The following is a 24,199-nucleotide window of genomic DNA, read 5'->3' as shown; positions in this document are numbered from 1 at the left end:
GAAGGTGAGGTGCCTGGAATGCAGTCAACAGAGTACCTCGGGCAACAAAGAGAAAAAGAAACGGGTGTATTTGACAAAGGCAGAAAGAGAAATTTTCTCTCTCTGATACACATGTCCACCTTGCAACTAGGGAAACATCCTCTGCTAGACGTATGTTGTGTCCACATGGGGGGAGCACACTGCCAGCCTCCTGTCCAGAGGAGCCACATCTAGGAGGAAGCAGAGAGCGGTGTTCAAGAAGAAAATACAACTCTGTCCATCAAACTAAAGGAAAAAGAACGAACAGGCCTGTCTGAAGTTTCTTACAGGAACTAGAATAAATACCTCAAACAGAGGGCGGAGACAGAAGTTCAGCCGACCTGGACCAGCAAAAATGGCTGTGCACTTTTATGACCTGAGTTCCATCCCGGGAACCCACTAAAAATCTGGATGCAATGACACACATCTCTAATCCTAGCACTCCTATGACAAGGTGGAGGCAGGAGAATCACCAGGATGATGATGAACCAGCCAGCGTTAAGTACACAGACCAGAAGAAATTATAGAGACCCTGACTAACAAGTTGGGAGGAGAGAACTGACTCCTGACGGTTGTCCTCCAACCTCTACATGCGTGCCACTACATCTGCACATTTCTGCGTGCACGCGCATGTGCATGCGTGCACACACACCACCACCACCACCACCACCACCACCACCACCAACAACAACAACAACAACAACAATACTTTTAAAAAGAAGTTTAGTGAACTCCATGTATGGTTGGTTAGTTGAAAAGGACATGTCTTGCCTTCAAGGGGTCAAAACCAAAAATGTGAATTAAACACTCTCAAAGAATATAGGTAGAAAAATAGAGAAAAAGCGGGGTACAAACAGCATTACTATAAATATTTAAAAAATAATAACCTGGGGCTGGAGAGATGGCTCAGAAGTTAAGAGCACTGGCTGCTCTTCCAGAAGTTTTGAGTTCAATTCCCAGCAACCACATGGTGGCTCACAACCATCTATGAGATCTGGTGCCCTCTTCTGGCATGCAGGCATACACATAGGCAGAACACTGTATACGTAATAAATCAATCTTTAAAAAATTAATAGCCTAAACAAAAAAAGGCAAGAGTAAGAGAAAACACACTACAATGCTAAAGAGACTGTGCTTGGGCAAAACAGCAATAAGCAACTCTTCTTTTCTAAGTTTTCTTTATTTTTCAGATATTTCCTAGCAAATGCTACTTTTAAAAGAGGAAAACACAGCCAGGAGTGGCAGCTCACACTTTTAATCCCAGTACTTGGAAGACAGCCTGGTCTAGGTAGTGAGTTTCAGGACAGCCAGGGCTACATGGTGAGGCACTGCCTCAAAAACAAACAAATAAGGGAAAAACACATTAGTTTTTTAAAGAAAAAACAACATCTAGATGCTCCTGTCCAAGCTTCATGGCCAAAAGCAGGTGGCCCTGGTAGTGAGTAGCCTGCTATGATGTGAGATTCCCCTTTGTATGCTGTGAATACCATTGGTTAATAAAAAAAAAAAAAACTGCTTTGGGCCTATAGCAGAGCTATAGGGAAACAGAGCTGGAGGGGGGGAACTAAACTGAATGCTGGGAAAAAGGAGGTGGAGTCAAAGAGAAGCCATGTAGCCCTGCTGGAGCCAGATGGAACTTTACCAGGTAAGCCACTGCCATGTGGTAATACACAGATTAATGGAGATGGGTTAGATTAATATGTAAGAGTTAGCCAATAAGAAGCTGGAGCTGGCCGGGTGGTGGTGGCACATGCCTTTAATCCCAGAACTCAGGAGGCAGAGGCAGGCAGATCTCTGTGAGTTCAAGACCAGCCTGGCAGATCTCTGTGAGTTCAAGACCAGCCTGGGCTACAAGAGCTAGTTCCAGGACAGGCTCCAAAGTTAGAGAGAAACCCTGTCTCGAAAAAAAAAAAAAAAAAAAAGGAAGAAGAAAAGAAGGAAGAAGGAGGAGGAGGAGGAGGAAAAGGAGGAAGCAGCAGCAGCAGCAGCAGCAGCTAGAGCTAATGGGCCAAGTAGTGATTTAAATAATATAGTTTCTGTGTGATTATTTTGGGGCTGAGCAGCCAAGAATCAACAAATGGCCTCCTTACAACACTGCTAGAGCCAGTGTGGTGCACATCCTTCATCCCAGCATTTGGGAAAGAGATTCAGGTGGATTTCTGAGTCTGAGGCCAGCCTGGTCTACAAATGCCAGGCCAGTCAGAGATACATAGCAAGACCCTATCTCAAAACCAAACCAAAACAGGTCAGGTCTAGAGTGGCTCCATCAGTCTCTTCTCTCTTCTTGGTCCTGGGATAGCAGGAGGCAAGACTGATGCCCACAGCTGCAGAGATCTAGAATCACCCAGAGACCCCGGTCACCCTCGCAGTGATACATACCTCTCTAGCTATGTGCATCAAGGCAGGATGGTGTCTAGAAGGCCAAGCCTAGACAAAGTGGCCCCCTCATTGTATTTAACCTTTTGGAAACCAATTCTAGAATGGTTTGACTGTCTTCAAAAGGGTCATGTGTTAAACTGTCAATCTCCACTATGAGGTAGTAGTTGATTGAGTAGAAACTTAACCCAAATATAGTATTTAGAGGTGGGACTTTGAAAAAAGATAAGAATTAGGTCATTAATGTGGAGCCTCCATGATGAAATTCTGAAGGCTTCATATGGCAAGAGAAAAAGAAGGAGAGAGAAGATGAGCAAGAAGGGGAGTGGGAGGAAGAGAGAAAGGGAAGAAAAAGAGGGAAGGGACAGAGAAGAGGGTGGGAGAAAGACAGGAACAGAAAGGCACACCTACATGTTCTTGGTCTCTTGCTATGTGCTACATGTACAACCTCAGAACTCTGCCATCATCAACATGGTCTCAGCCCTGGAGCTCCAGAAACCGGAATCAAAGTGAATCTCTTTTCCTCATGAGTTATTACAGGTGAGCTAGTGCATGATAACGGTGGACAGCAAACAAGCAAACCTAGTTCATTCATCTGCAAAGTAGAAATATTAAGAGAACATAGGCTTGTTGCACAAATTCTTTGGGATAAGCATCCATAATGTTAGTTATTATGATGCCCTAGCTGTAACTAATGGAAAATGTAACATCTAGTAACATGTAATGCATTCACAAAAGAATATGAAAACTATGGAATAACTCAGAACAAGCTTAATAAAAAAACAACAGAAAATGGACAAAACCAAAAATCCAAAACAGGTACAAACACAAACCAATGCAAAACTTTACTAAAGGATGCAGAAGAGTGAGTGAGTACAGAAATGGGTCATGTTCCTGGACATAAAATGTCAAAATGTCTTCAAATGCCCATTTTCATCTAATTAATGTATAAGTGCAATATAGTCCCATCAAAACAAGATTCTGACTTCATCTGAAAGAGGAAATAAATGCATAGGAGTAACAAAATGTCTGAAAGGGGGTTAAAGTTCAGAGCAAGTGCATGAGAGCCTAGACAATGCAAACCTGTGATTTGCATATGTTCCAAATTATAGGATGTCAGCTGTTTGCTTCAAATAGAACAAATACATACTAGACTTATTTACTGTAAAAGGAGGAAGAGCCGTAGTTGACTGATGATAGCACTCTTAAATAGCCCACTCATTTTGAATTGAGTGTATATATATTTGCTTTTGTTTTTCAAGAATCTCTGGCTGTTGTGAAACTCACTTCATAGACCAGGATGGTCTCAAACTCACAGAGATCTGTCTGCCTCTGCCTCCTGAGTGCTGGGACTAAAGGGATGCACCACCACCACCCAGAATGTTTGTATTTTTTTATTAGAACATATTTATATATTACTTATATAAAAATTAGAAATGTTTGAGGGTCTGAAGAGATGGTTCTATGGATAAGAGAGCTTGCTGCTCTTCCAAAGGACCTGAGTTCAGTTCCTAGCATCTACCCCAGGCAGCTCACAACCACCTGTAACTATGGCTATAGAGGAATGGCTCAGTTAGTAAAGCACTTCCTTGCTTTACAATCTTGGACTGGAGTCTGACTCCAGCACCTATATATAAAGCTGGGTGTGGTGGTGTGCACTTGCAATCCCAGTGCTGGAAAGCCAGAGATAGGAGAACCCAGCTGAGCCAGCTAGTGAACTTTAACCCAATGAGACTCTGACTCAGACAAGGTGAATGGCCTTCCTGAGGATGACAACAGAGACTCTGGTCTCCCTACACACACACACACACACACACACACACACACACACACACACACTTTAAAAATAGGAGGTGCAACCACACTAAACCTCATAGAAGAGAGAGTGGGACATACACTTGAACACGTTGGCACAGGAGACCACTTCCTAAATATAACCCCAGCAGCACAGACACTGAAGAAACAATTAATAAATGGGACCTCCTGAAACTGAGTAGCTTCTGTAAAGCAAAGGACACAGTCAACAAGACAAAACAACAGCCTACAGAATGCGAAAAGATCTTCACCAACCCCACATTGGACAGAGGGCTGATCTCTAAAAAAGACAAAGAACTCAAGAAATTGGTCATCAAAAGAACAAATAATCCAATAAAAAAAAATAGGGTACAGACCTGAACAGAGAACTCTCAGCAGACAAATCTCAAATGGCTGAAAGAAACTTAAGGAAATGCTCAACATTCTTAGCCATCAGAGAAATGCAAATCAAAACATCACTGAGATTCCATCTTACAACTTTAAGAATGGCCAAGATCAAAAACACTGATGACAGCTTATGCTAGAGAAGATGTGGGGTTAAGGGGAATGTTCCTCCATACTTGTGGGAGTGCAAACTGGTACAGCTCCTTTGGATATCACTATGGAGATTTCTCAGAAAATTAGGAAACAACCTACCTCAAGTCCCAGCTATACCACTTTTGGGAATATACCCAAAAGATGCTCAATCATACCACAAGAACATGTACTCAACTGTGTTCACAGCAGCATTGTTTGTCATAGCCAGAACCTGGAAACAACCTAAATGTCCCTTGACCGAAGAATGGATAAGGAAAATGTAATACATTTAAACAATGGAGTACTGCACAGCAGAAAAAAATAACATCTTGAAATTTGCAGGCAAATGGATGGATCTAGAAAACATCATATTGAGTGAGGTAACCTAGACCCAGAAAGACAAATACAATATGTACTCACTCATAAGTGGCTTTTAGACATAATGCAAAGAAAACCAGCCTACAATTCACAATCCCAGAGAACCCAGACAACAAAGAGGACCCTAAGAGAGACATACATGGATCTAATCTATATGGGAAGTAGAAAAAGACAAGATATCCTGAGTAAATTGGGAGCATGGGGATCATGGGAAAGGGTAGAAGGGGAGAGGAGAAGAGGGTAGGGGAGTAGAGAAAAATATATAGCTCAATAAAAACAATTAAAAAGTAGAAGGTGGTGTTGGGGAAGTCAGTGGTGGCTCAGGCCATTAATCCCAGCACTTGGGAGGCAGAAGGCAGAGGATCTCTGTGAGTTTGAGGCCAGCCTGGTCTACAAGGTGAGTTCCAGGACAGCTGCAACTACACAGAGAAACCGTCTCAAAAACAAACAAACAAAGGAGGTGGAGGATTGGAGAGAAAACCTGTTCAGTGGTTAAGAGCACTTGCTGCATAACCATGAAACCAGAGTTTAGACTGCAGTTTAGTGGCCTCATCTACACCTGTAATCCTGGCTTGCAAACCTGAGCTCCTGAGTCCAGAAGCAGACTTCCAACTACACACTTTCCCTTCCGGTCATCATGGCAGTCCTCAAGCCTAAGCAGAGGCTGCTAACACCTCCTGGCGCAGATGGCCTACAGTCTGCTGATAGTTTGAGAACTGAGCACAAACAGGTTCTTGTATTTTCTCAGGTTTGAGGATAAACATAAATGGCTGGCATTTAAATGGGGGTAGGGATGAGAGGGTCACCTGTGGCTCTACCAAGAACTAGAAAGGAAAGCAGAGCTCAACTGGAGAGTTGCATAGATAAGACCACATACACTCAAACAAGTTTACCTTAAAACTTGATTCTTTCGAAACATACATCCAACAAACCATAGAGGGTTAGGAGCACCAAGTGCCTACAAGGTCAACAGTGAGAAGAAATAGGGACAGGTCAGAGTCAAGCCCAAGGTCCTGCATCTCTGACATGTCCTATAGGCCCAGGGCCTATGGGGTTCTAAGAGATCGGCTGGCTTTATTTGCATTCTCCATATTTCATTAAATACCAGGCAATCATCTCACATACAACTACCAAAGCATAAGAGAAAGAGTTTTCTGGCAAGAACAAAGAGTAAGACAGTCAATCAACACTATCCACTATATGACCACATACCTTCCTCACACATGGCTTTTCAAAAGACCTAACGCAGGGCTTAAATATGACAGGCCTTGCGGTGGGGGGGGGGGGGGATGGCGCACAACTTTAATTCCAGCACTTGGGAGGCAGAGGCAGGTGGATCTCTGTCAGTTTGAGGCCAACCTAGTCTGCAGAGTGAGTTCCAGAACAGTCTCCAAAGCTACACAGAGAAACCATGTCTTGAAAAAAAGAATGACCAGTCAAGGAAAAAGCCCCCACAGGACACTGAGCAAACTGAGAAAGGGCAGGCAGAGGGCGTGACTCCTGGATTCACAACCATGACCTGCATCTTTAAACCCCTTCTTTCCATCAAGACAGAGGGTAACTAGAACTGATCCAGAAACTTCCTCCTTGCTGACTAGCTCACTGGGGGGAAAAAGTCACCAATGGACGTCCCTAGTGAAAGGCCCTGCATGCTATAATACCAACCTAACAAGCATGAGGTCCTACAGGTGCAATAGTGGCATGACTGTTAGGGAGGCACCAACTGCTTTCTGGTTGGATCTGAGGCCTGCTGCCCAGGCCAAAACCCAGAGCTGGGGAGGCCATAATCCCTAGAAAGGAACCCATTACTATTGTTTGGGTAAACAAACACGTTGTCAAATTGCTTTCCAAATATTCATTTATACTCATAGATTAGTGCTGCTCTCAGTCAGTGGAACTCCTTGGTCAGGGAAACTCCTTTCTGCAGCAGACAGTGATTAATGCAGAAAATTATAACTGGCCAAAGAGCTAAGAATAATTGGCTGTTGTGTTCTTGGCCCTTAATAAGACCCCTACAAGGCTCATAGAACACTAAAGAAGAGGGGCAAAGAGAATCTAAGACCCAGAGGATTAGAAGGAATGATAGGAAGTGTTGTCCTTTGGACATGGCACAGCCAGTTGAACTCATGGATTCACTGTAACTACAGTTACCTGAACAAAATCAACCATCTAGTAATCCTAGCATGTGTAAGGAGGGGCCCTAGGGAAAAAGGAAAAAGAAAAAAGGGTCACCTTTTGTTGAGGAACTACTGGCAATTGATGGTGGTGGGGTGGGGAAGGGGAGTTGTTTTTCTTTGAAAGGTGTGGTCACAGGTAGGTTGTGTGCATATGACCAAGATAAAGTATACATATATATGTGTGTATATATATATTTATGTATACATGTCCAAGATATAGTGTATATATTTGTGAAATTGTAAAAGAATAAATTTAAACTTTTTTTTAAAAGACAGAGTAGAAGGAGAGGTGAAGCCCTATTCTCGCTTGCTTGCTTTTCTTTTTTAAGACTGGGCCTCACTACATAGCCCCAACTGGGCTGGTACTTACTATTCAGATAGGCTGGTCTCTTAAAAGTCCTATGCTTTCTGTTTGTTTGTTTGTTTTTTGAGATAGGGTTTCCTCTGTGTAACAGTCCTAGCTGTCCTGGAACTCACTTTGTAAATCAGGCTGACCTTGAACTCACTGAGATCTGCCTGCCTCTCCCTCCCAAGTGCTAGGATTACAGGTGTGCGCTACCATTGCCCAGATCTATTCCCTATTTAACTAGTAATGCAGAGAGAAGGAAGGGGTTAAGGAATGGGACTATTCCTTCAGTTTTTGTTTGAGAGCTGGGAGCCATAGGCTGAGCTCGTCCTCACAGACACCCTGGGAATAGATACCACAGGCTAATCTGATCCTCACAAACACAGTGCACAACACACAGCTATTGTTCTGTCACCGTGAACTCGCTCTCCAAAAATGGGATTCCTGAGTGACCTGCCATGCTTTGATGTGACTCTCCCTCCTAACCAGTAAGATGGTCGAGGGACAGTATACTAGTCCAAGCTCTCTGAGCCAGATTCTCTGCCCATGAGTTCTGGAAGCTAGTCATTCTCTGTGACTTAGCAACAAGTTGTCGGACTCAGGAGTCCTTGGCAGCCTGATGGAATAAACTAGCAAAAGAGAAAGGAATCGAGATCCAAGCAGATACAAAGAAAGGCACCTAAAGGACCAAGAGGTAGGGAGTATTGTGGTTTCTGGGTCCAGTCATTCCTGAGGTCTGCTGCCTTGGAGCACCTATTAAATAAAACTCATATTAATTTGAATTTGCTTTGAATTCACCATTTACAATTAATTTGTCCTAACTAACCTAGAGCTTCTCTGCTCAGTGGCTGCTGGACATTCACCAAACTGAGATGAACAATGCACTCCGACAGGCATCTATCTGTTGGGCACACCACAGGCTGCCCAAGAGCAGCCTCAGCCATGAAATCCGTAGTTAGCAGTCTTCTAGAAGAGCAGATAAGACCTTCAACACAGGTTAGCCTGCAACTTCAGAAAGGAGACAAGAGGTTCTCTCCCACCCAGGCCCAAGAAGAGCACCAGGAAATAAAATCTACCACCTACTCCAAGATCTGGACACCAGCAGGTATCAAGGACAATGCTCCAGATGGAAGCATAGTTTTCAAAGACCAAAGTCCTGGGCAGAGACTATACATCCCCTCACTTGGAGCCCTTCTCCTACACAGCTGGGACTGACTGTCCTGAAGAGTCTGCTCTGCCCTCCTCACTACAGAACCTTCTGACTCAAATAAAAACCATACATAAAAGAATTACAGTGGTGGTGGTCAGTTTTATTCATTTCTGAGTGTTTCAAAGTCTTTGAATTAAAAGTTTACAAACAGCTGGGCCATGGTGGCGCACACCATTAATCCCAGCACTCGGGAGGCAGAGGCAGGTGGATCTTTGCAAGTTCGAGGTCAACCTGGTCTACAAGAGCTAGTTCCAGGGCAGGCTCCAAAGCTACAGAGAAACCCTGTCTCAAAAAACCAAAAAACCAAAACCAAAAAACAAAACAACTACAAACTTGTTAGTGACACTTCCTGTGACTTATTTTTTTTTTCTCTTCTCCTTGACTCAGATACAAAACTAAGGGGGGAAGTGAGCCTATGTGAAAAATGTAAATATTCTCATTAATAGAATAACTCTCTCTCTCTCTCTCTCTCTCTCTCTCTCACACACACACACACACATACACACACATAGCAAGAGAAACCAAAAGAAAATTCACACAACAGAGATAATTTTCTTTTTCTAAAATAATAATCAAGCAAGGTATGGTACCACATACCTATAATCCCAGTACTTAAAAGATTGAGGCAGGGGATTGCCATAAATTTGAGGTCTGCTTTATGCATCATAGTGTGTTCAATGATGTACACACTATGTTCAAGCCTGGAGTACACTGTTCAATCTTGTCTCAAAAGGCAGTGGTGCACAGAGGTAAAAGAGATGGCTCAGTGGTGAAGATTGCATACTGATCTTCCAGAGGACCCAAGTTCAATTCCCAGCACCCACGTCAGGTGGCTCACAACTATCTATAACTCTAGCTCTAAGAGGATTAAGATCTGTGGCCTCTGCTGGTAACTGCATGCATGTGCACATACATATTAATTTAAAAACAGTAAATCTTTTTTTAAAAAGTCAATCTTTAATTTTTTAATTGATTTTATTGAGCTATACATTTTTATCTGCTCCCCTCCCTTTCTTCTCCCCTTCAACCCTCTCCCATGCTCCCCATGCTCGCAATTTACTCAGGAGATCTTGTCTCTTTCTACTTCCCATGTAAAGTTAGATCCATGTATGTCTCACTTAGGGTCCTCATTGTTAAAAAACCTCACACACATACATGTATACATACACACACATACATGTACACATACACACACCTACCTAAAGTTGTTTTCTCAAATTTATTCTCTTTCTAGATTCCTGCTCAAGACTTTTCTAGAGCCTTTCTCTTACACTTTCAGCATGTAGGTACCAAATTTCTACCACCCATGCCCACTTGATAGGCAAATAACTTGGAATATTTCATTTCTGGAAAGAGCCTAACCCTTGACATTTAATTTGACCTCTTTGGAACACTGGAATGAAGGCCAAATACATCACGAGCCACAAGGGGTCAAGGGCAGGGACTGACTCAATGCCATGTCCACCACCAGTTCTACCAGTCCTCGGTAAAAGTAATAAGACACAGGGCCGGGTAGGATGCGAGATCTTCATCACTTGAGATCTGTGATATAAGCATTCATCTACAGACTCACAAGGCTACCTCCTTCCCTGCTGTACTCCTCCTGGAACCTGTGCTTCTCAATAACTGGGGAGGGCAAGACTCTGCAAACCAGTCTCCCACACATGCAGCCTATCAGCCAAGCCAGGTACCAAGAAATCTCAGATCTCTAACTTCTTCCCTGCTTAGGCTCCTCTCACCTCTTCTACCCAAGCAATATCGGAGCAATGCTATGGAGAGTAACATGACTCCCAGTAAACTGTTCCCAGCTCAGGGCCAGGAGTTGGGTGCTGAAATTCAGCCTTCCATTGCCAACTGTCTGAGGTAGACAGCTATGCTGTGGCTCAATTCCCAGGTGGATAGTTGGCTTCTGGAAGGAGAGAAAACATGGGCTCAGCCACAGCCTTAGAAAGAGCTGCACAGCTATTTGGGTTGTTCTGGCCTCACCATCCTTCACTGAGAAGACACATGTAAGCATATACTTACTTACACACACACACACACACACAGAGAGAGAGAGAGAGAGAGAGAGAGAGAGAGAGAGAGAGAGCGAGCGCTGTCTACTCCCTTTGGAAAAGAGGTGCCCTGACTGCTGCACACATACATGCAGTCCTTGGTGTTCACTGGTGTCTGTGGGCATATGTATGTCCCCCACATAAGCAAACTCCACCAATACCCTGTAGTAATATTGTGATCACGGGAGTCTCTATGGCCAAAGTCACCATGCAGTTGTGATTTTTGCACCAGCCCAGGTGTTAAGCCCCTGCTCCTCCTCCCCTTTGGTCTGTCTCTGTCCCTCCCTTTGCCCTCCCAGGGTAAGTGCTTTCAGGCCACACAATGAGTAGAAGGAGGAGAAACACTTCTATTGAGGAAGGCGTTTTGTTGTTTCATCCCTAAAGGGAACTGGAGTAGGAGAGGAGAGGGGGCCACAAAATTTCTAATAAGCAGTTTCTGTCCTCAAAGCTAAAATGATTTTCTTTAATTGGTGGTGGGAACAGTTTATTGTGGGGGTCTTTGCCCTCCTCCCTCCCTGCCTAATTGACTTACTGAAGTTTAACGGGGGCTTTCACCTGGAGAGATTGCAATTATTCCCCCACCCCACATTCGTACCTGGGCTCTCCCCACAGGACGCCTTTGTTCCCCCTAAATACAGCAGTGACACAAATGTCCTCAGCAGCAGGGGAACGCAGGCAAGTGGTAATTTTCAGCCCGTTGCAATTAGCTGAGGGCTTTTCAGCCTTGCCAGTGAATGGTGGGGAGACTGCAGCATTCGAGAGCAGTGAGCTGGGCTGCTCTGTGCAGGGCAGACAAAAGAGGGCTCTCAATTGGGCCCTGTAGAGAGCTGGACCAGGGCTGGTGGGGCCAGCTGGAACTGGGGCCTGGACAAGGGAGGGAAGGAACTATCCCATCCACAGCTTCCATGGGCACCCACACAGGCTGTCTTCAGTCAGGCTCAGAGCTCCAGGTAGCTAAAGGAGTCCTTAGTCACACCTCTGCACTGTAAAGCAAACAGGACTGGCGGGGGCCACCTGGGCAGAGGAGGAAGAGGTAGCTGTTACAGTAGCAGTGCGGACAATGACTATCTGCTTAGCTTCCCCAGTTGACCCAGGGCTGGGTGCACAACATCTTGGGGCTTTCAGAGACTCCCAGAATCAAGGAGCTTTACAAAGCAACTCTGAGTTGAAAACTAAGGAAACTGGGGGGGTAGAGGGGGTTCTGTGACCCTGAACTCTAGCGCTGTTACCATACTTGTTTTAATCTAGTACTGAACGTTGAAATAGCTGTCTGCTGGGCAGGAGTCTCAAGGCTGGGGAGACAAAATGGAACAGCATGGGGTTTACTTGGGTTCAGAGCCAGAGAATGGCAAGGTTGGCAGACAGGCTTCAGGAGGGGACACTGCTGCAGAGTTGGTGCCATGCAGACCGCTGGCTTCTTACTCCCAGACCCCCTGAACCATCACCAGTCCTGGGGGCAGGAGTTCTTCTTGTGAAAAGGCGAATTTTAAAGACAGAAGCAGATGTGCTGGATGACGGGGTAACTAAGATGGGAAAGTGAGAGAATGAGGACTTCATCTCCTGGCCAGGGAAAGCCAAAGCAAGCGGCACAGAGAGTCTGGTGTGGGCCCAAGCCCACAGAGCGGCCAGCCGGCCGGCATACAGCTCCAGGTCAGCAGTGCCCAAAGCCGCCCAACCTCCAGCAAGTCTGTACCCTCCTGGGGCCTCAGGTTTCTTGTTTATAAAACAGAAACCAGTTGTACTAGAATAATGCTTTTTCAAGTTTAAAAAAGTTAACAGGACACTTTTATGAGCTGTATCTACAATAGCTTTTCTAAGATAGGAGCTAACTTTGTAGAGCAGAAGTTGGGGTGAGCGGGACAAGTTGCACTTGGGACCCCAATAGTGCTACCCTGTCTGGAAACTCCACTAAAAACACTCTGGTCTGGAACTAGTAGAGAATGCAGCTGAATCCCCATGGCATGGGTCACCGCTACACAACTGCCTCCCAGGCTGTCCTCTTCTCACATCGACAAAATGGGGTCAAGTTCCATTTGCCATCAAACCTCACCATGCGCCATGCAGTTTCTGAGGGCCTAGGTGAGCGAATTCTCCTCAGGACAGCTACAAACGTGGGCAGCTGACTCAATTTGGTGCACAGTCCTTTGTTGGTGGTCAGGTCATTTTTTTGTTGTTGTTGCTTTGTTCTGTTGTTTGTTGTTGTTGGGGTTTTTTTTTGTCCTACTATTGTCAGGAAAAATGACTGTTCTATCCCATGTCACCTGCCTGGCTGCTAGAAACTGCAGTTCTCCACCACTCCTCCAGCACCAGCAGAAGAAGGTACGGAGTGTGGAGTGTCCAGCATGGACTTCAGAGATGTGAAAACAGACCCTCCCTTCTTACAGCTACCACCCATGGGATACCTACTCCTTCTAGGAGCAGCCCAGTTTAACAACCACAGGAGCCTGGCATGTCCATGAGGACTCATGACCCTCAGTTACATATGGCCTACCTTTCATCCTTCCCGCTGCTCCTTGCTGTGTTCAACCTCTAAAGGTTCCTCCTCAGTTACGCTGAAACACCTGCCTGAGGCAGCACAACACTGAGCTCTGGAACCTATTTCTCCCACAGGCCTTGCCCACTTTCTAAGCAGGTACTGTCTGAGTTCACCAAGCCATGCTAGAGTATCCCCCCAAAAATAAATTCAAATAGGTTTGCCTCTAAGCAGTGTATAGTCCCAACCACAGAAACAAGCCAAGAATTCATTGTTTAACACTGGAAATAGTTTCAAGGAAATCAGCAAGTTCTATCCCACCTGGAAGTGTTCAGCGTGAGGTAGGGCCATGACAGGGTACAACAGCAGCCAGCAGCACGCACTCTGGACTCAATGCCAGGGCTCAAACCTGGTGTATCTGTGTACATGACTATTGAAACATTAACTGTTCTCAAGCCTCAGTTTCCTTACTTGTAAACTGAAAATGATGGCAATACCTTTCTGGAAAAGTTAAATGAGAGGCCATCTTCAGGACAGCCCTTGGCATTTGCCTGAGCTGAATACATGACCGCCACTCCCGCCAACACCACCACTCCAGGCAGCCAGTGTCACTCTGGATTCCTGGTCAAGGGAGTGGCCTAGGGATGAGAACCTATATTATTTACCTCTTGAAGCACCAAGAACTGGGATTAAAAAGTGAGAGCCTGTCCTATTCTGCAGGCCACTTTAGAAAGCTACTGTCAATGCCAATAACAGATAGGACCAATTAGGCCTGGCCAGAGTCTTGGGAGATCTGAGCCAAGCAGAGGCCTTAAGGGACAAACCGAAATTTGAGTCCCCTCAAGCTGACCACAGCCCCCTTAACTGTCTCCCAGCGTACCTTCCCTTCCACCAGCCTGCTGGCTAGAGGAGAGGGCGCTGGTGCCAGGAGGCCGCCAGGAAGGAGGCTGGTGGCACAGGTGGCTCTTAGATGAGATCCCATCACTCCAGAATGCACTTCCCTTACACTCAGAACAAAGCTGGAGCTTGTTGCTGGTCAAGCCACCTTTGCTTGCTTGGGCTGTGGCCCAGACTGTGTGGTGGCTGCAGCAGGCCAGGAGATGCAAACCTGGGAGGAGCCACAGCCAGCCCATTTGGCAACAGCCTGCTTCTCTCCTGGGTTTCTCACCTTGTTCAGCACACAACCCACGGGGACTTGGGAAAGCACTTTTCACTACCCAGCAAATAAAGTCAGAGGGAAGGGAGAAGGATGAAGGTTCGGGGGCTTTAAATTTGGTTTGGGCGTATTTTGTTGGTTTGAAAAAATAATAAAAGGAGTTCTAGCCAGGTGTGTAGCACCTGCCTTTAATCCCAGCACTCAAGGTGGAGTCCCAAGAAGCCTAGAGAGACACTATCTTCTGGCAGGGGCAGACCAAGTGCTTCTTAGGACTCACTCAGGTTCCACTGGGACTATAAATGTCCAGAGATACACTAGGCATTAGAGTTGAGGGATCTGTGCTGGCTGTTTACCATCTGAGACCTGGAGTTCACTGGATTACAGAAACAACTTTGTGCTTTTGTTTTTTTCCAGACTCTACATAGCTCTGGCTGTCCTGGAACTCACTGTATAGACCAGGCTGCCTTCGAACTCACAGAGATCTGCCTGCCTTGCCTCCAAATACTAGGACCCTACCACAAAACCTTGAGGCAAGCTCCCCAAGTCTATACATACCCATACAGCACTGCTACGCATGGCTTTCCACTCTAAATGCTTAACTCCCATTGGCCAGAACTCACTTATTCCAAGCCCTATCTCTGCTGTGTCCCACCCCAACTTGGACAAGGACTTCTTCAACATGAGGAGATCCCAAGGGAAACCTTAAGTCATCTTTTCCCTATTGTTTCTGCCTTTGTTATCTCCTCTCTCAGCATCCACCAGGGTATGCCATGCCCTCTTGAGTGACAACCTCTGAGACAGAATGAAAGGACTCTTCTCATTAGGCCCTGAATGAAGATAGGTTCTTGAATGATACTTCCAGGGGTAGCTAAGCTTTGGAACCAAGCTGCTCTGTGCCATCCCATCCAGGTCTGGTTTAGTTCAGCCTACTAACATCACACCAACCCTTAAACTTAAGACTACATGGCCACTGCCCCAGGACATGCTTTTTATGCGTTTCTGAAATCGTAAGCTCTAAGGCTATGGGTTTGTTTGTTTGTTTGTTTAGGTGTTATTTTGCAAAAACAACAGAAACTTTCAAAAAGATCCTTTGATTAGAAGCTCCATCTTTCTCACTTGGAGTGGGATAACAACTTCACAGAAGAATGAAATGGCACAACATAGCAAACTATTTCGGCAGGGTATGGATACCACGCTTACTAGCTTGTTGACCCACCTCACTTGCGGCTTTCATTTCTACACCGCCCAAGAGCATCGTTGGCTGCTGGCTTGAATGACCTCAAGCCTAAAGTTTCTAGGGAAAAGCTAATTTCCCATCTCCTACCTAGTATCCTGAGAGCTTTCTGTGGAAAACCTAAGGGGTTTCGATTCTGTGTGGAATCCACAGGTCATCTGCCTGGTAGAGCCGGGAGAAGGATGCAGAACTGTGGCTGCAAATAACATGGCAGTGCCGACCACCCAGCACCCAGCTGAGATCCATGGGGGCCAGATGGCTCCTCCGACCACCTTTTCTCCTTTGCTTTGGGGAGATGGGATTGGCACAGGGCACACTTTTCCCTCTTTGTGAGAGGATGAGGAAAGAGGAAGATGAAATGAGCTGCCCCACCTTTGAAATGAGATTTAAAAAACAGATGTATGAGTGTTTTGACTATATGCGTGTGTATCCACCATCTGTACCCTGAGTTCAGAAAAGGATATTGGATCCCCTGGAACTGGAGTTGCAGGTGGTTGTGAGTCACCATGTGAGTCCTGGGAATTGAAACCAGGTCCTGCACAAGAGCAACAAGTTCTCTTATCCACTGAGCCAGCTCTCCAGTCCCCTCCGTTAGCTCTTAAAGCCCACATTCACCCAACCAACGGGAAACTCAGGGACGAGGCCTTCTAGGCACTGGTAGAGATTCTTGTGTATTCCAGCTGCTGAGAGCTCAGAGACACTAAGTCTACTTGTAACAAAAATAAAGGCCATTTGGGTAGGGAAGAGTTTTGGGCCTCTGAAATCACAACAATGAGACAAAAAAAAATGTCATTTTTTGACACGGCTCTTGAGCACAAGTCAGCAATACCCTCTGTCATCCTTTCCTGAGGACACTGAACACCAGATAATCAGAATAATCTGCAGGATTTCTCTTTGGTGCACTTCAGACAGGAGTCTATGACAGTCACAGTGTTAAAGTAAGCTGACTAAGTGGACAGCTCAGGCTGTTCCTACCTGGGATAGCTCAGTAGTGCTTTGCTAAGCCAGATGTGAAGATCCCACAAACCAGAGTTCTCCCTCCTTTCTTTTTTTTTTTTTTTCCTATTTTTTGGAGAGGGGTGGGGGTTTCAAGACAGGGCTTGTCTGTGTAACCCTGGCTGTCCTGGAACAAGCTCTATAAGATATAGACTGGCTGGCCTCAATCCACCTGCCTCTGCCTCCCCAGTGCTGGGACTAAAGGTGTGCATCACCAACACCCATCTCGTTTCTTTCTGTTGTCCTGAAGTCCAATCTCTAAGCATGCACCTTCTGGGAGACCCAACCGTCTCTCACCTCCAGTTTGCTCCAAATCCTGCTATAACCTCTAGATTTACCAAGAGCACTTCCTGCTTCTTCTTTCACCCTGAATAAGACTTTTAAAAGGAAAAATCAGTCCAGGGAATTCCCAAAGAGATCCACTGCACTCTTCTACTTGTGATGAAGCTCAATAATGAAATGTCCTGCGCTCGAATCAGTGAGAGACGCTCATTTTCTCCAGTCAACACCTCAGTGGAGCCATCCAATCTGCTTCCATGTTTTGTATGTCTCTCCTCCACCACCTCTGCATTTATAGGTTGGGATGTGTTGGCACCCTCTCAGCCAAACCCTGGCAGGGCACACACCCCATGGGGAGTGCGAGTACAGCCGCGGAGCGCCAAGCCGACCATCCTGGACAAGTCACTCCCTCATTCCATTAGCTCGAGTTCTCCTCTCCATGGAAGGAAGGAAGGAAGGAAGAAATCGCTCTTGCAAAGGCTAATGAAAAAGAACGGTAACAGCAACTGAGCACTGCTGGGGTACCTGTTTCTCAGTGAAAGAAATATCCCCCAAAACTGACTCAAAGCATTAGTGGTGTCTTCCTGGTAGGCCCCTATGGGACTTGGACTCCCCCAAAGCCTTGGAGGTCTACCTTCTTTCCCTTCACCAGGCCTGGCAGAGTGACTGGCACTAATACCCAAGACAATCTGAAGGGTGCCAGCGGCAGCACAGAGGAGCCACTGTGTATGGAGAACCCTGGCAGGATACCTTCCCAGGGCCACCTCATCTCTGCCTTCTGATCCCTATGAAAAGGGAAGATGTAGCCCAGTTCTGAAAACCTCATGCTTCAGAAGAAGGCCTCAGGCCTAGGGCCACACCCATGGCAGCCTGGCCATGTCTGGAGGGCAGGTCCCATCCACAGACTCCCTGAGGCCCACGTTCTCAGAGGCTTCACTCTGCCTACAGGCAGAGCAGCCCATACCTCGACCTCAGGCCTCCCTAGAGTGCTGTCCTCCCTACCTCATGAATTTACACCTTCTCTCCCAGCAAGCCTCAGGGTTCACACAGATACAGAGCCTGCCTTCTCAGCTCTTGACAACCCCCAATGCTTCCTACACAGCCTCTACTTCCAGGGTTCTGTGGTCACCTGGAGGAGATAAGCATTTGTGACTTCCAGAAGTGTTCCCTGCCACTCTGACTCTTTCCTGCCTAGACCCCTTGGCTCGTGCCCCTTACCACCGCTATAGTTCCTGCAGCTGACTGGTGCTCTCCCTGTACCCCTCCTGCCTGCCCCCACCTCTCTGACCCCTGCAAACAAGCTCCTGTCCTGCCTCCCTGAGGCTCCCAATCTGTGCTCCTGCCAGACTTAGTCACAGGGAGGGTTTGACTCACTTGAAGCTGGCAGCCTGCAGGGTAGAGCTAACTCAAAGGGTGGGTGGGAGGTGCCAGGCAAGGATGTTCTGGACTATCCCAAGGTGCTCCTGTTTACTAGGCACCCTGCAGAGGTCTGTGACAGACGCATAGATGGGGAAATCCTTTGCCAGCCAGAGTTGGCATCCCACCCTTCCCCTCAAATCTGCCACTGGCCTCTAGGGCAGAAGACCCTCCAAGAAGAGGCCCTGCAAGACAAAGACCTGAGCCCCCAGCCTGGCCTCCCAGACCTACACAGGCCCGCATTAAAATCAACACTCCGTGAACACACAAAACTGACAGGGCAGAGGGGGAGTACACATTGTATACAAAGATCAGGCTCTCCAGAGACGCGGCCTGTTGGTCTCCCATGTTAGCTCCACGTGACTAAGCTCAGGGTGGGAAAGTAGCCACTGCATTGGCGAGGGCTCCCACCTGGGCTCTGAGTTTAGCGGCCTTTCATGGAAGATGCCTCTACCTGGGAAAAAATGCAAGCATTGTGTGCAGACCAGTTAATGCATGTGCCTGTGCACATTCCTTTGAGAAGCACGCCACTCCCTGAACCCCTCACGCCAGCCCCAGTGATTTCACAGGCCTGGTCACACTGCACATGCCACCTGGTACTTAACCCAGAACTCCTCGCTCTGTGAGCAGTGGGAAGGGGCGCAACAAACACCCTAGCTTCATTGTGCCCCAGAAAGAGGGGACTAATTATTTGCCTACACTCTGGAGTGCCCAGGGAGATAACAGTGGCCAGTGGGGTGGAGAGGGTGGGAAATTGGGGGGTGGGAGGAGGGTAAAAGAAGAGAGAAAGAAAGCCACAGGATATATTTCAAAGTTTCTCTAGCAATTTGGAGGCGGGGCAAGAAAGCGCTGTCCTGACGTGAAATCATACAGAGGTCAGGACTGGGTCTCCCACCCTTGTGAGAGAGCGGTGAATCAGGACGGTTTATCAAACGATCAATTTTTTCTTTTGAAACCGGGAGGCAGCAGCTTGGACAATTCTGCAGATGTGCTTGATGAGTTAGGGACAAAAATGGCCCTTCTTTGCCCCCCTCCCCTCCCTCTCTAAGGGCTCCCATCAGGGTTGCTTCTCCCTCCACTGCCTCCCGGGTCCTCCCCTCCCTTCTTCAGTGGTCAGCTGAGACCCCCACCCACTGCTTGCTTTTGTACTCTTGGCCTTTGGACATACTGACAGGGGCCTTTATGAGACCCCAATCAAGACCCCCATGTCACAGGTACCTAGTAGAGACACCAGACCTTTTCAAACAAGGGACAACAAGGAAAATCGGCTGGCCCATTGTCTCTCCTCTGTGCTAAGTGAGATGAAAGGGGCCCGCAGCCCCCTCCCCATAGCCCGCCTGCCAATCACCTCTAGTTATTAAGGTCACAATGTGTAAATTCTTTTGACCTGCACCTAATCAAAGATGCACCGGCCCTTTCAAATCCAAATGGGGAGGAGGGGAGAGACTCCCTCCCATAAACCCAGCAAACTCCCTCAATAAAATTTCTCTCTGACTCCTTCTTTGCTTCCCATCTCCACCCCCTCACTTCTCTTCATTCCGCCCTCCTCACCACTAGCTTCAAACACAAATGACAAGCCCTGGAATTACTATCCAAGGGAATCCAAAGAGGACTAGAAAGTTTTATTCAGTTCTCTTTAAAGAAACGGTTTCCAGACATAGTTGGCCAACAAACTCAGAACCTAGGCAGCCCTGTGGCTCCCATGCCAAATCTTTCCAAATGCCAATGTGGTCCCTGGCTCTTTCCTGGGTCCTAAGCCAGCCTCTCTTTTCTTGTACTGGATGACAGGATAACCCTGACTCTGAGCCTTATACAAGCCCTCATGTTGTCAGCGAGCATCTCCAGCTCAGACCCTGACTCTAAACTGATGAACGGCTTTGCAGGCTGGGGAACTAATCAGCAGAGAATAGTTACTGGTAATGAACACTGTGTTAGTAAACTGCACGGTTTGAGCATGCTGAGAAGCGGACTCTGAAACTGAGGGTTGCTCCCCTGCTCCCGTGCATTTCAGACCAAAGCATGTTTGTCTCAAGACTTCTTGTCTGGCATGGGTTGACCTCACTAACTCTGTGACAGGGAAGAAAGCCAACAGCAAAACAAAAGTAAAAACACTGTATCTTCAAGAAACATTTCCAGAGAGATTGCTGTTGTTTATCCCACGGCATAAAAATGCCTGCAGTGGGAATAGAAGCCACAAGTTCAGCCCTAGAGTGAACTCTGGATAGAAACTCTAGCTGACTGCCTCAAAGGGCTTTCTCCAACCCATTTCTGCTGAATGTTTGAGCACCTGATTCCATGATATTCTGCTCTTAATCGTTCTTTACCTGAAAGCCTCACCCAAGGCATGCACTGCTCCCAGCAATCAGGAGTTTCAGCTGCCTCAATGGGGCTTCCCCAATCGGCTTCAGCTTCTCCTGGATGTTTGATGCTCTGCTATCTGTCTTCTGCTTCTCTATATCTATTTTATTTACAATTTATTATATAATATATATATATATATATACCATGCAGTTTTTCCTCCGGGGAGAGAAAAAAGAACCACAGGGCAGACAGTGGAGACTAGAACAAGAAACAAGAGCCAGTGGGAACTTGAGAACAAACTTTCTACAGTTAGGAAAGAAAATGTAGTTGCTGTAATGTAATCTCAGCACTCGGGAGGCAGAGGCAGGAGGATCTCTGTGAATTCGAGGCCAGCCTGGTCTATAAGAGCTAGTTCTAGGATAGGCTCCAAAGCGACAGAGAAACCCTGTCTCGAAAAACAAAAAGAAAAAGAAAAAGAAAAGAAAAAAGAAGAATGCAGCTGGGTAGTGGAGGCACATGCGGTTAAACGAGTTGAGGTCAACCTGGTCTACAGAGCTAATTCCAGAACAGCCAGGGCTACACAGAGAAAACTGTCTCAGAGAGAGACACAGAGACAGAGACAGAGACAGAGACAGAGACAGAGAATGCTGAAATCAATGACACATTAAAAACTCTCCAGGCATCGATATGAAGGCCCTGCATTCCCCGGTTCCGCCAGGGCAGCTGGTTAATGGAGGCTGCACAGAAAGCCCTCATTTCCTTACTCTCCATTCTGCCAGGTGCACTGCTCGTCCTCAGCTTTGGCTTTCCTGTTTTCCTTCGTGTGTCTCTGGTGTTCCTTGTCTCACTGTCTTCATCTCGTTCTCCTTTGTTGCAAGTTCATTACTTAATGTCTACTGTTTTTCCCTAAGCTGATGCCTTCCACAGTTCAACCCCGTATCTGAGCCCCAGGCCACCATTACTGGCTATTTCTAGTCATTACCCTCTGGCTGTCTTGAACACCAGAACTGGGTCTGCTCAGATCAGAGTCCCATCCTTCCTCAGGCTCCCATGTCTTGGCTAGCCTCTCCACTTCACTCTTTCTGCAATTGAGACTGAACTCAGGCTATGTGTTACCAGCAAAGCCTTCCTGCTAGTGAAGGGGTCTCCTGGAAAGTGGCCCAAACATCTCGCTCTCTCCACTCCATTTCAATCTGCTCAAACACTGTCCACAGTTCCTAATTTTCCTCAGTTTAAAGACAAACCAGCTCTGCAATTCACCCCCAAACCTCGACTCTCAAATTGCCCTCCAGGGAATCAAATTTGCCCAACCTGAACCCCAAACCTCCTCTGAGCTTCTTTACCCCTTTCTATGTTCTTACCCACACCAGTACCCTTGCCTGAAGTGCCTTCTGCGATGTAAACAGGGCACCAGACTGGTCCCACGTCATCCATGGCGTACTTCTTCAGTAAGGCCACTGACTGTTCTCCTCCAGTCTCTTGAAGATTACTCCAGCTGCTGGTATTCACACAAATTGTCCCCTCAACTCTGCTATAAAATCTTAAAGGTTAAAAACTGGTTCTTCTGCTTCAGACATGCCATGGACATGTGACCTCCAGCAAAGCAACACTTAGTATTTTATACAATGGGCTTTCTTAGAGTCACATGACAGAGAAAAATCTTCCAGAGTTTATACTTTTTCCTTTTTTAAATTCAATATTTTTACTTATTTCTTTCTCCATAAAAGGTACCAAGTGAAACTGTGGAAATAACTCACTGTGTAAAGTGTTTGCCAGGTAAAATCAGGCACTGTGGTACATATGCAACCCCAATACCTGGAGGATGGAGACAAGCAGATCCCAAGGGCTTGCCCAGCAAAACAGCGAGCTCTAGGTTCTCAATAAGATAAAAAACAATGAAGGAAGACTCACAATATTGACTCCTGACCTTCACCCATGCACACATAGGAATGTGTATCTCTCTCTCACACACACACTTTGGGAGATGATAAAAATGATCTGAAACAGAATTATGATGCACAACTCTAAAATCTGTGTTAAAAATCAGGGAACTGTACATTTTAAGTGGGTAAATTTAGCCAGACACAATGGCACATGCCTTTAATGCCAGCTCTCAGGAAGCAGAGGCAGGTAGATCTCTGTGAGTTTGAGCCAGCCTGGTCTACAAAGCTAGTTCCAGGATAGCCAGGACTACACAGAAAGACCCTGACTCATTTAAAGAAACTATCATATTATTTTGTAACATGTTTTTATTCCACAATCTGTTTTGATATGTTTGGGGGTCAACAAACTTTTACTTACACACACACACACACACACACACACACACACACACACCTCATCCTTTTAAAGGCTACATAGTATTCAACTGAGTAAATGTACTCCAGCATATTTAACCAAAAATCCTCTAAGTGGATAGGTTGTACTCCCCATATAAGTCCTTTTACATATGTTTTGTGTACTTATCTAGTTACTGCCTTAGGATAAAGACCTAGTAGAATTTGTAGCAAAAGGTTTTTAACTTTTTATTTTAATACTTGCTGCCAATCTAATACAATTTTATAATTTGAAAATTCTAACTTTTCTTGGACTGGCCTTTAAACAGAAGGATTTTTCTGACACAAACTTCTACAAGTAGAAAAATCCTTTGGATAATCTATGTTTTTCTATTATTATTATTATTTTAAATTCTCAACCTTGGTTTACTCTGGCCACTTAAAAAGCATTAAACAAACAGAAAAAGGAGAACATTTCTGATGCATTAACTCCTAAGTTCTTCCCACTTTACTAAATGTAACAGCTGACCTTCCTCTAGGGATGCCAATCATTGTTTTCCTTCTATTCCGGTAGGGGAAGGAGATCAGGCTAGACCAGGACAGCTGATGCTGCAGCTACAACAGGACAGCAAGGATAGCAGGAAAGACAGAAGGGTCTAGTAAAAGCAGAGCCTCAGGGGGAGAGTTCCAGAGTGGGATGGATGGCTGGGGGCAGGGTTGCACAGTACTTGCTACACAGGCCTGCTGAACTGAGTTCAGTCCTGGGAACCCGTACTGAAGTCAGGTGTGGGGGCTGGAGAGACCACTCGCTCAGCAGTTCAAAACACTGGCTGCTCTTCCAAAGGACCTGGGTTCAATTCCCAGTACCCATATGGCGGCTCAAACTGTCTGTAACTCTAGTCCCATGGGATCCAACACCCTCACACAGAGATACATGCTAGTAAAATACCAATGCACATAAAAAATAACAATAATAAAAACAAATCATTAAAGAAGAAGAAAAAGAAAGGAAAGAAGAAAGGGAGGGAGAGAGGGGAAGAGAGGGAAGGGGGGAGAGGGAGGGAGGGAGCGGGGGAGGGAGAGAGGAAGGGTGAAAAAAGTCAGATGTGGTGGCACATCTGTAATCTTAGCATTTCTACAGCAGTGGTGAGATGGAAGGCAGAGTGGGCAGAATAATC

General features: G+C 46.2%; 1 protein-coding gene across 4 annotated transcripts in view; it reads right to left on the bottom strand.

Moving 5' to 3' along the window:
- The window catches only part of Fbxw4 (F-box and WD repeat domain containing 4), an 89,539-nt gene that overhangs the window by 18,237 nt on the left and 47,103 nt on the right, over positions 1-24,199 (bottom strand). For 2 of the 4 annotated variants that reach the window (XM_087907853.1, XM_087907851.1), the window contains one exon: positions 120-209. The exons of the other annotated variants lie outside the window; for them this stretch is intronic. In XM_087907853.1, the coding sequence (XP_087763979.1) occupies positions 120-209 (90 nt within the window). The remainder of the gene's footprint in view (positions 1-119; positions 210-24,199) is intronic. 4 annotated transcript variants of the gene reach the window in all.

This window comes from Myodes glareolus, chromosome 7, assembly GCF_982192425.1.
Source record: "Myodes glareolus chromosome 7, mMyoGla1.1, whole genome shotgun sequence".
Lineage (NCBI taxonomy): Eukaryota > Metazoa > Chordata > Mammalia > Rodentia > Cricetidae > Myodes > Myodes glareolus.
Note: the sequence above shows the minus strand (reverse complement) of the source record. Positions and strands in the feature narration are given on the sequence as shown.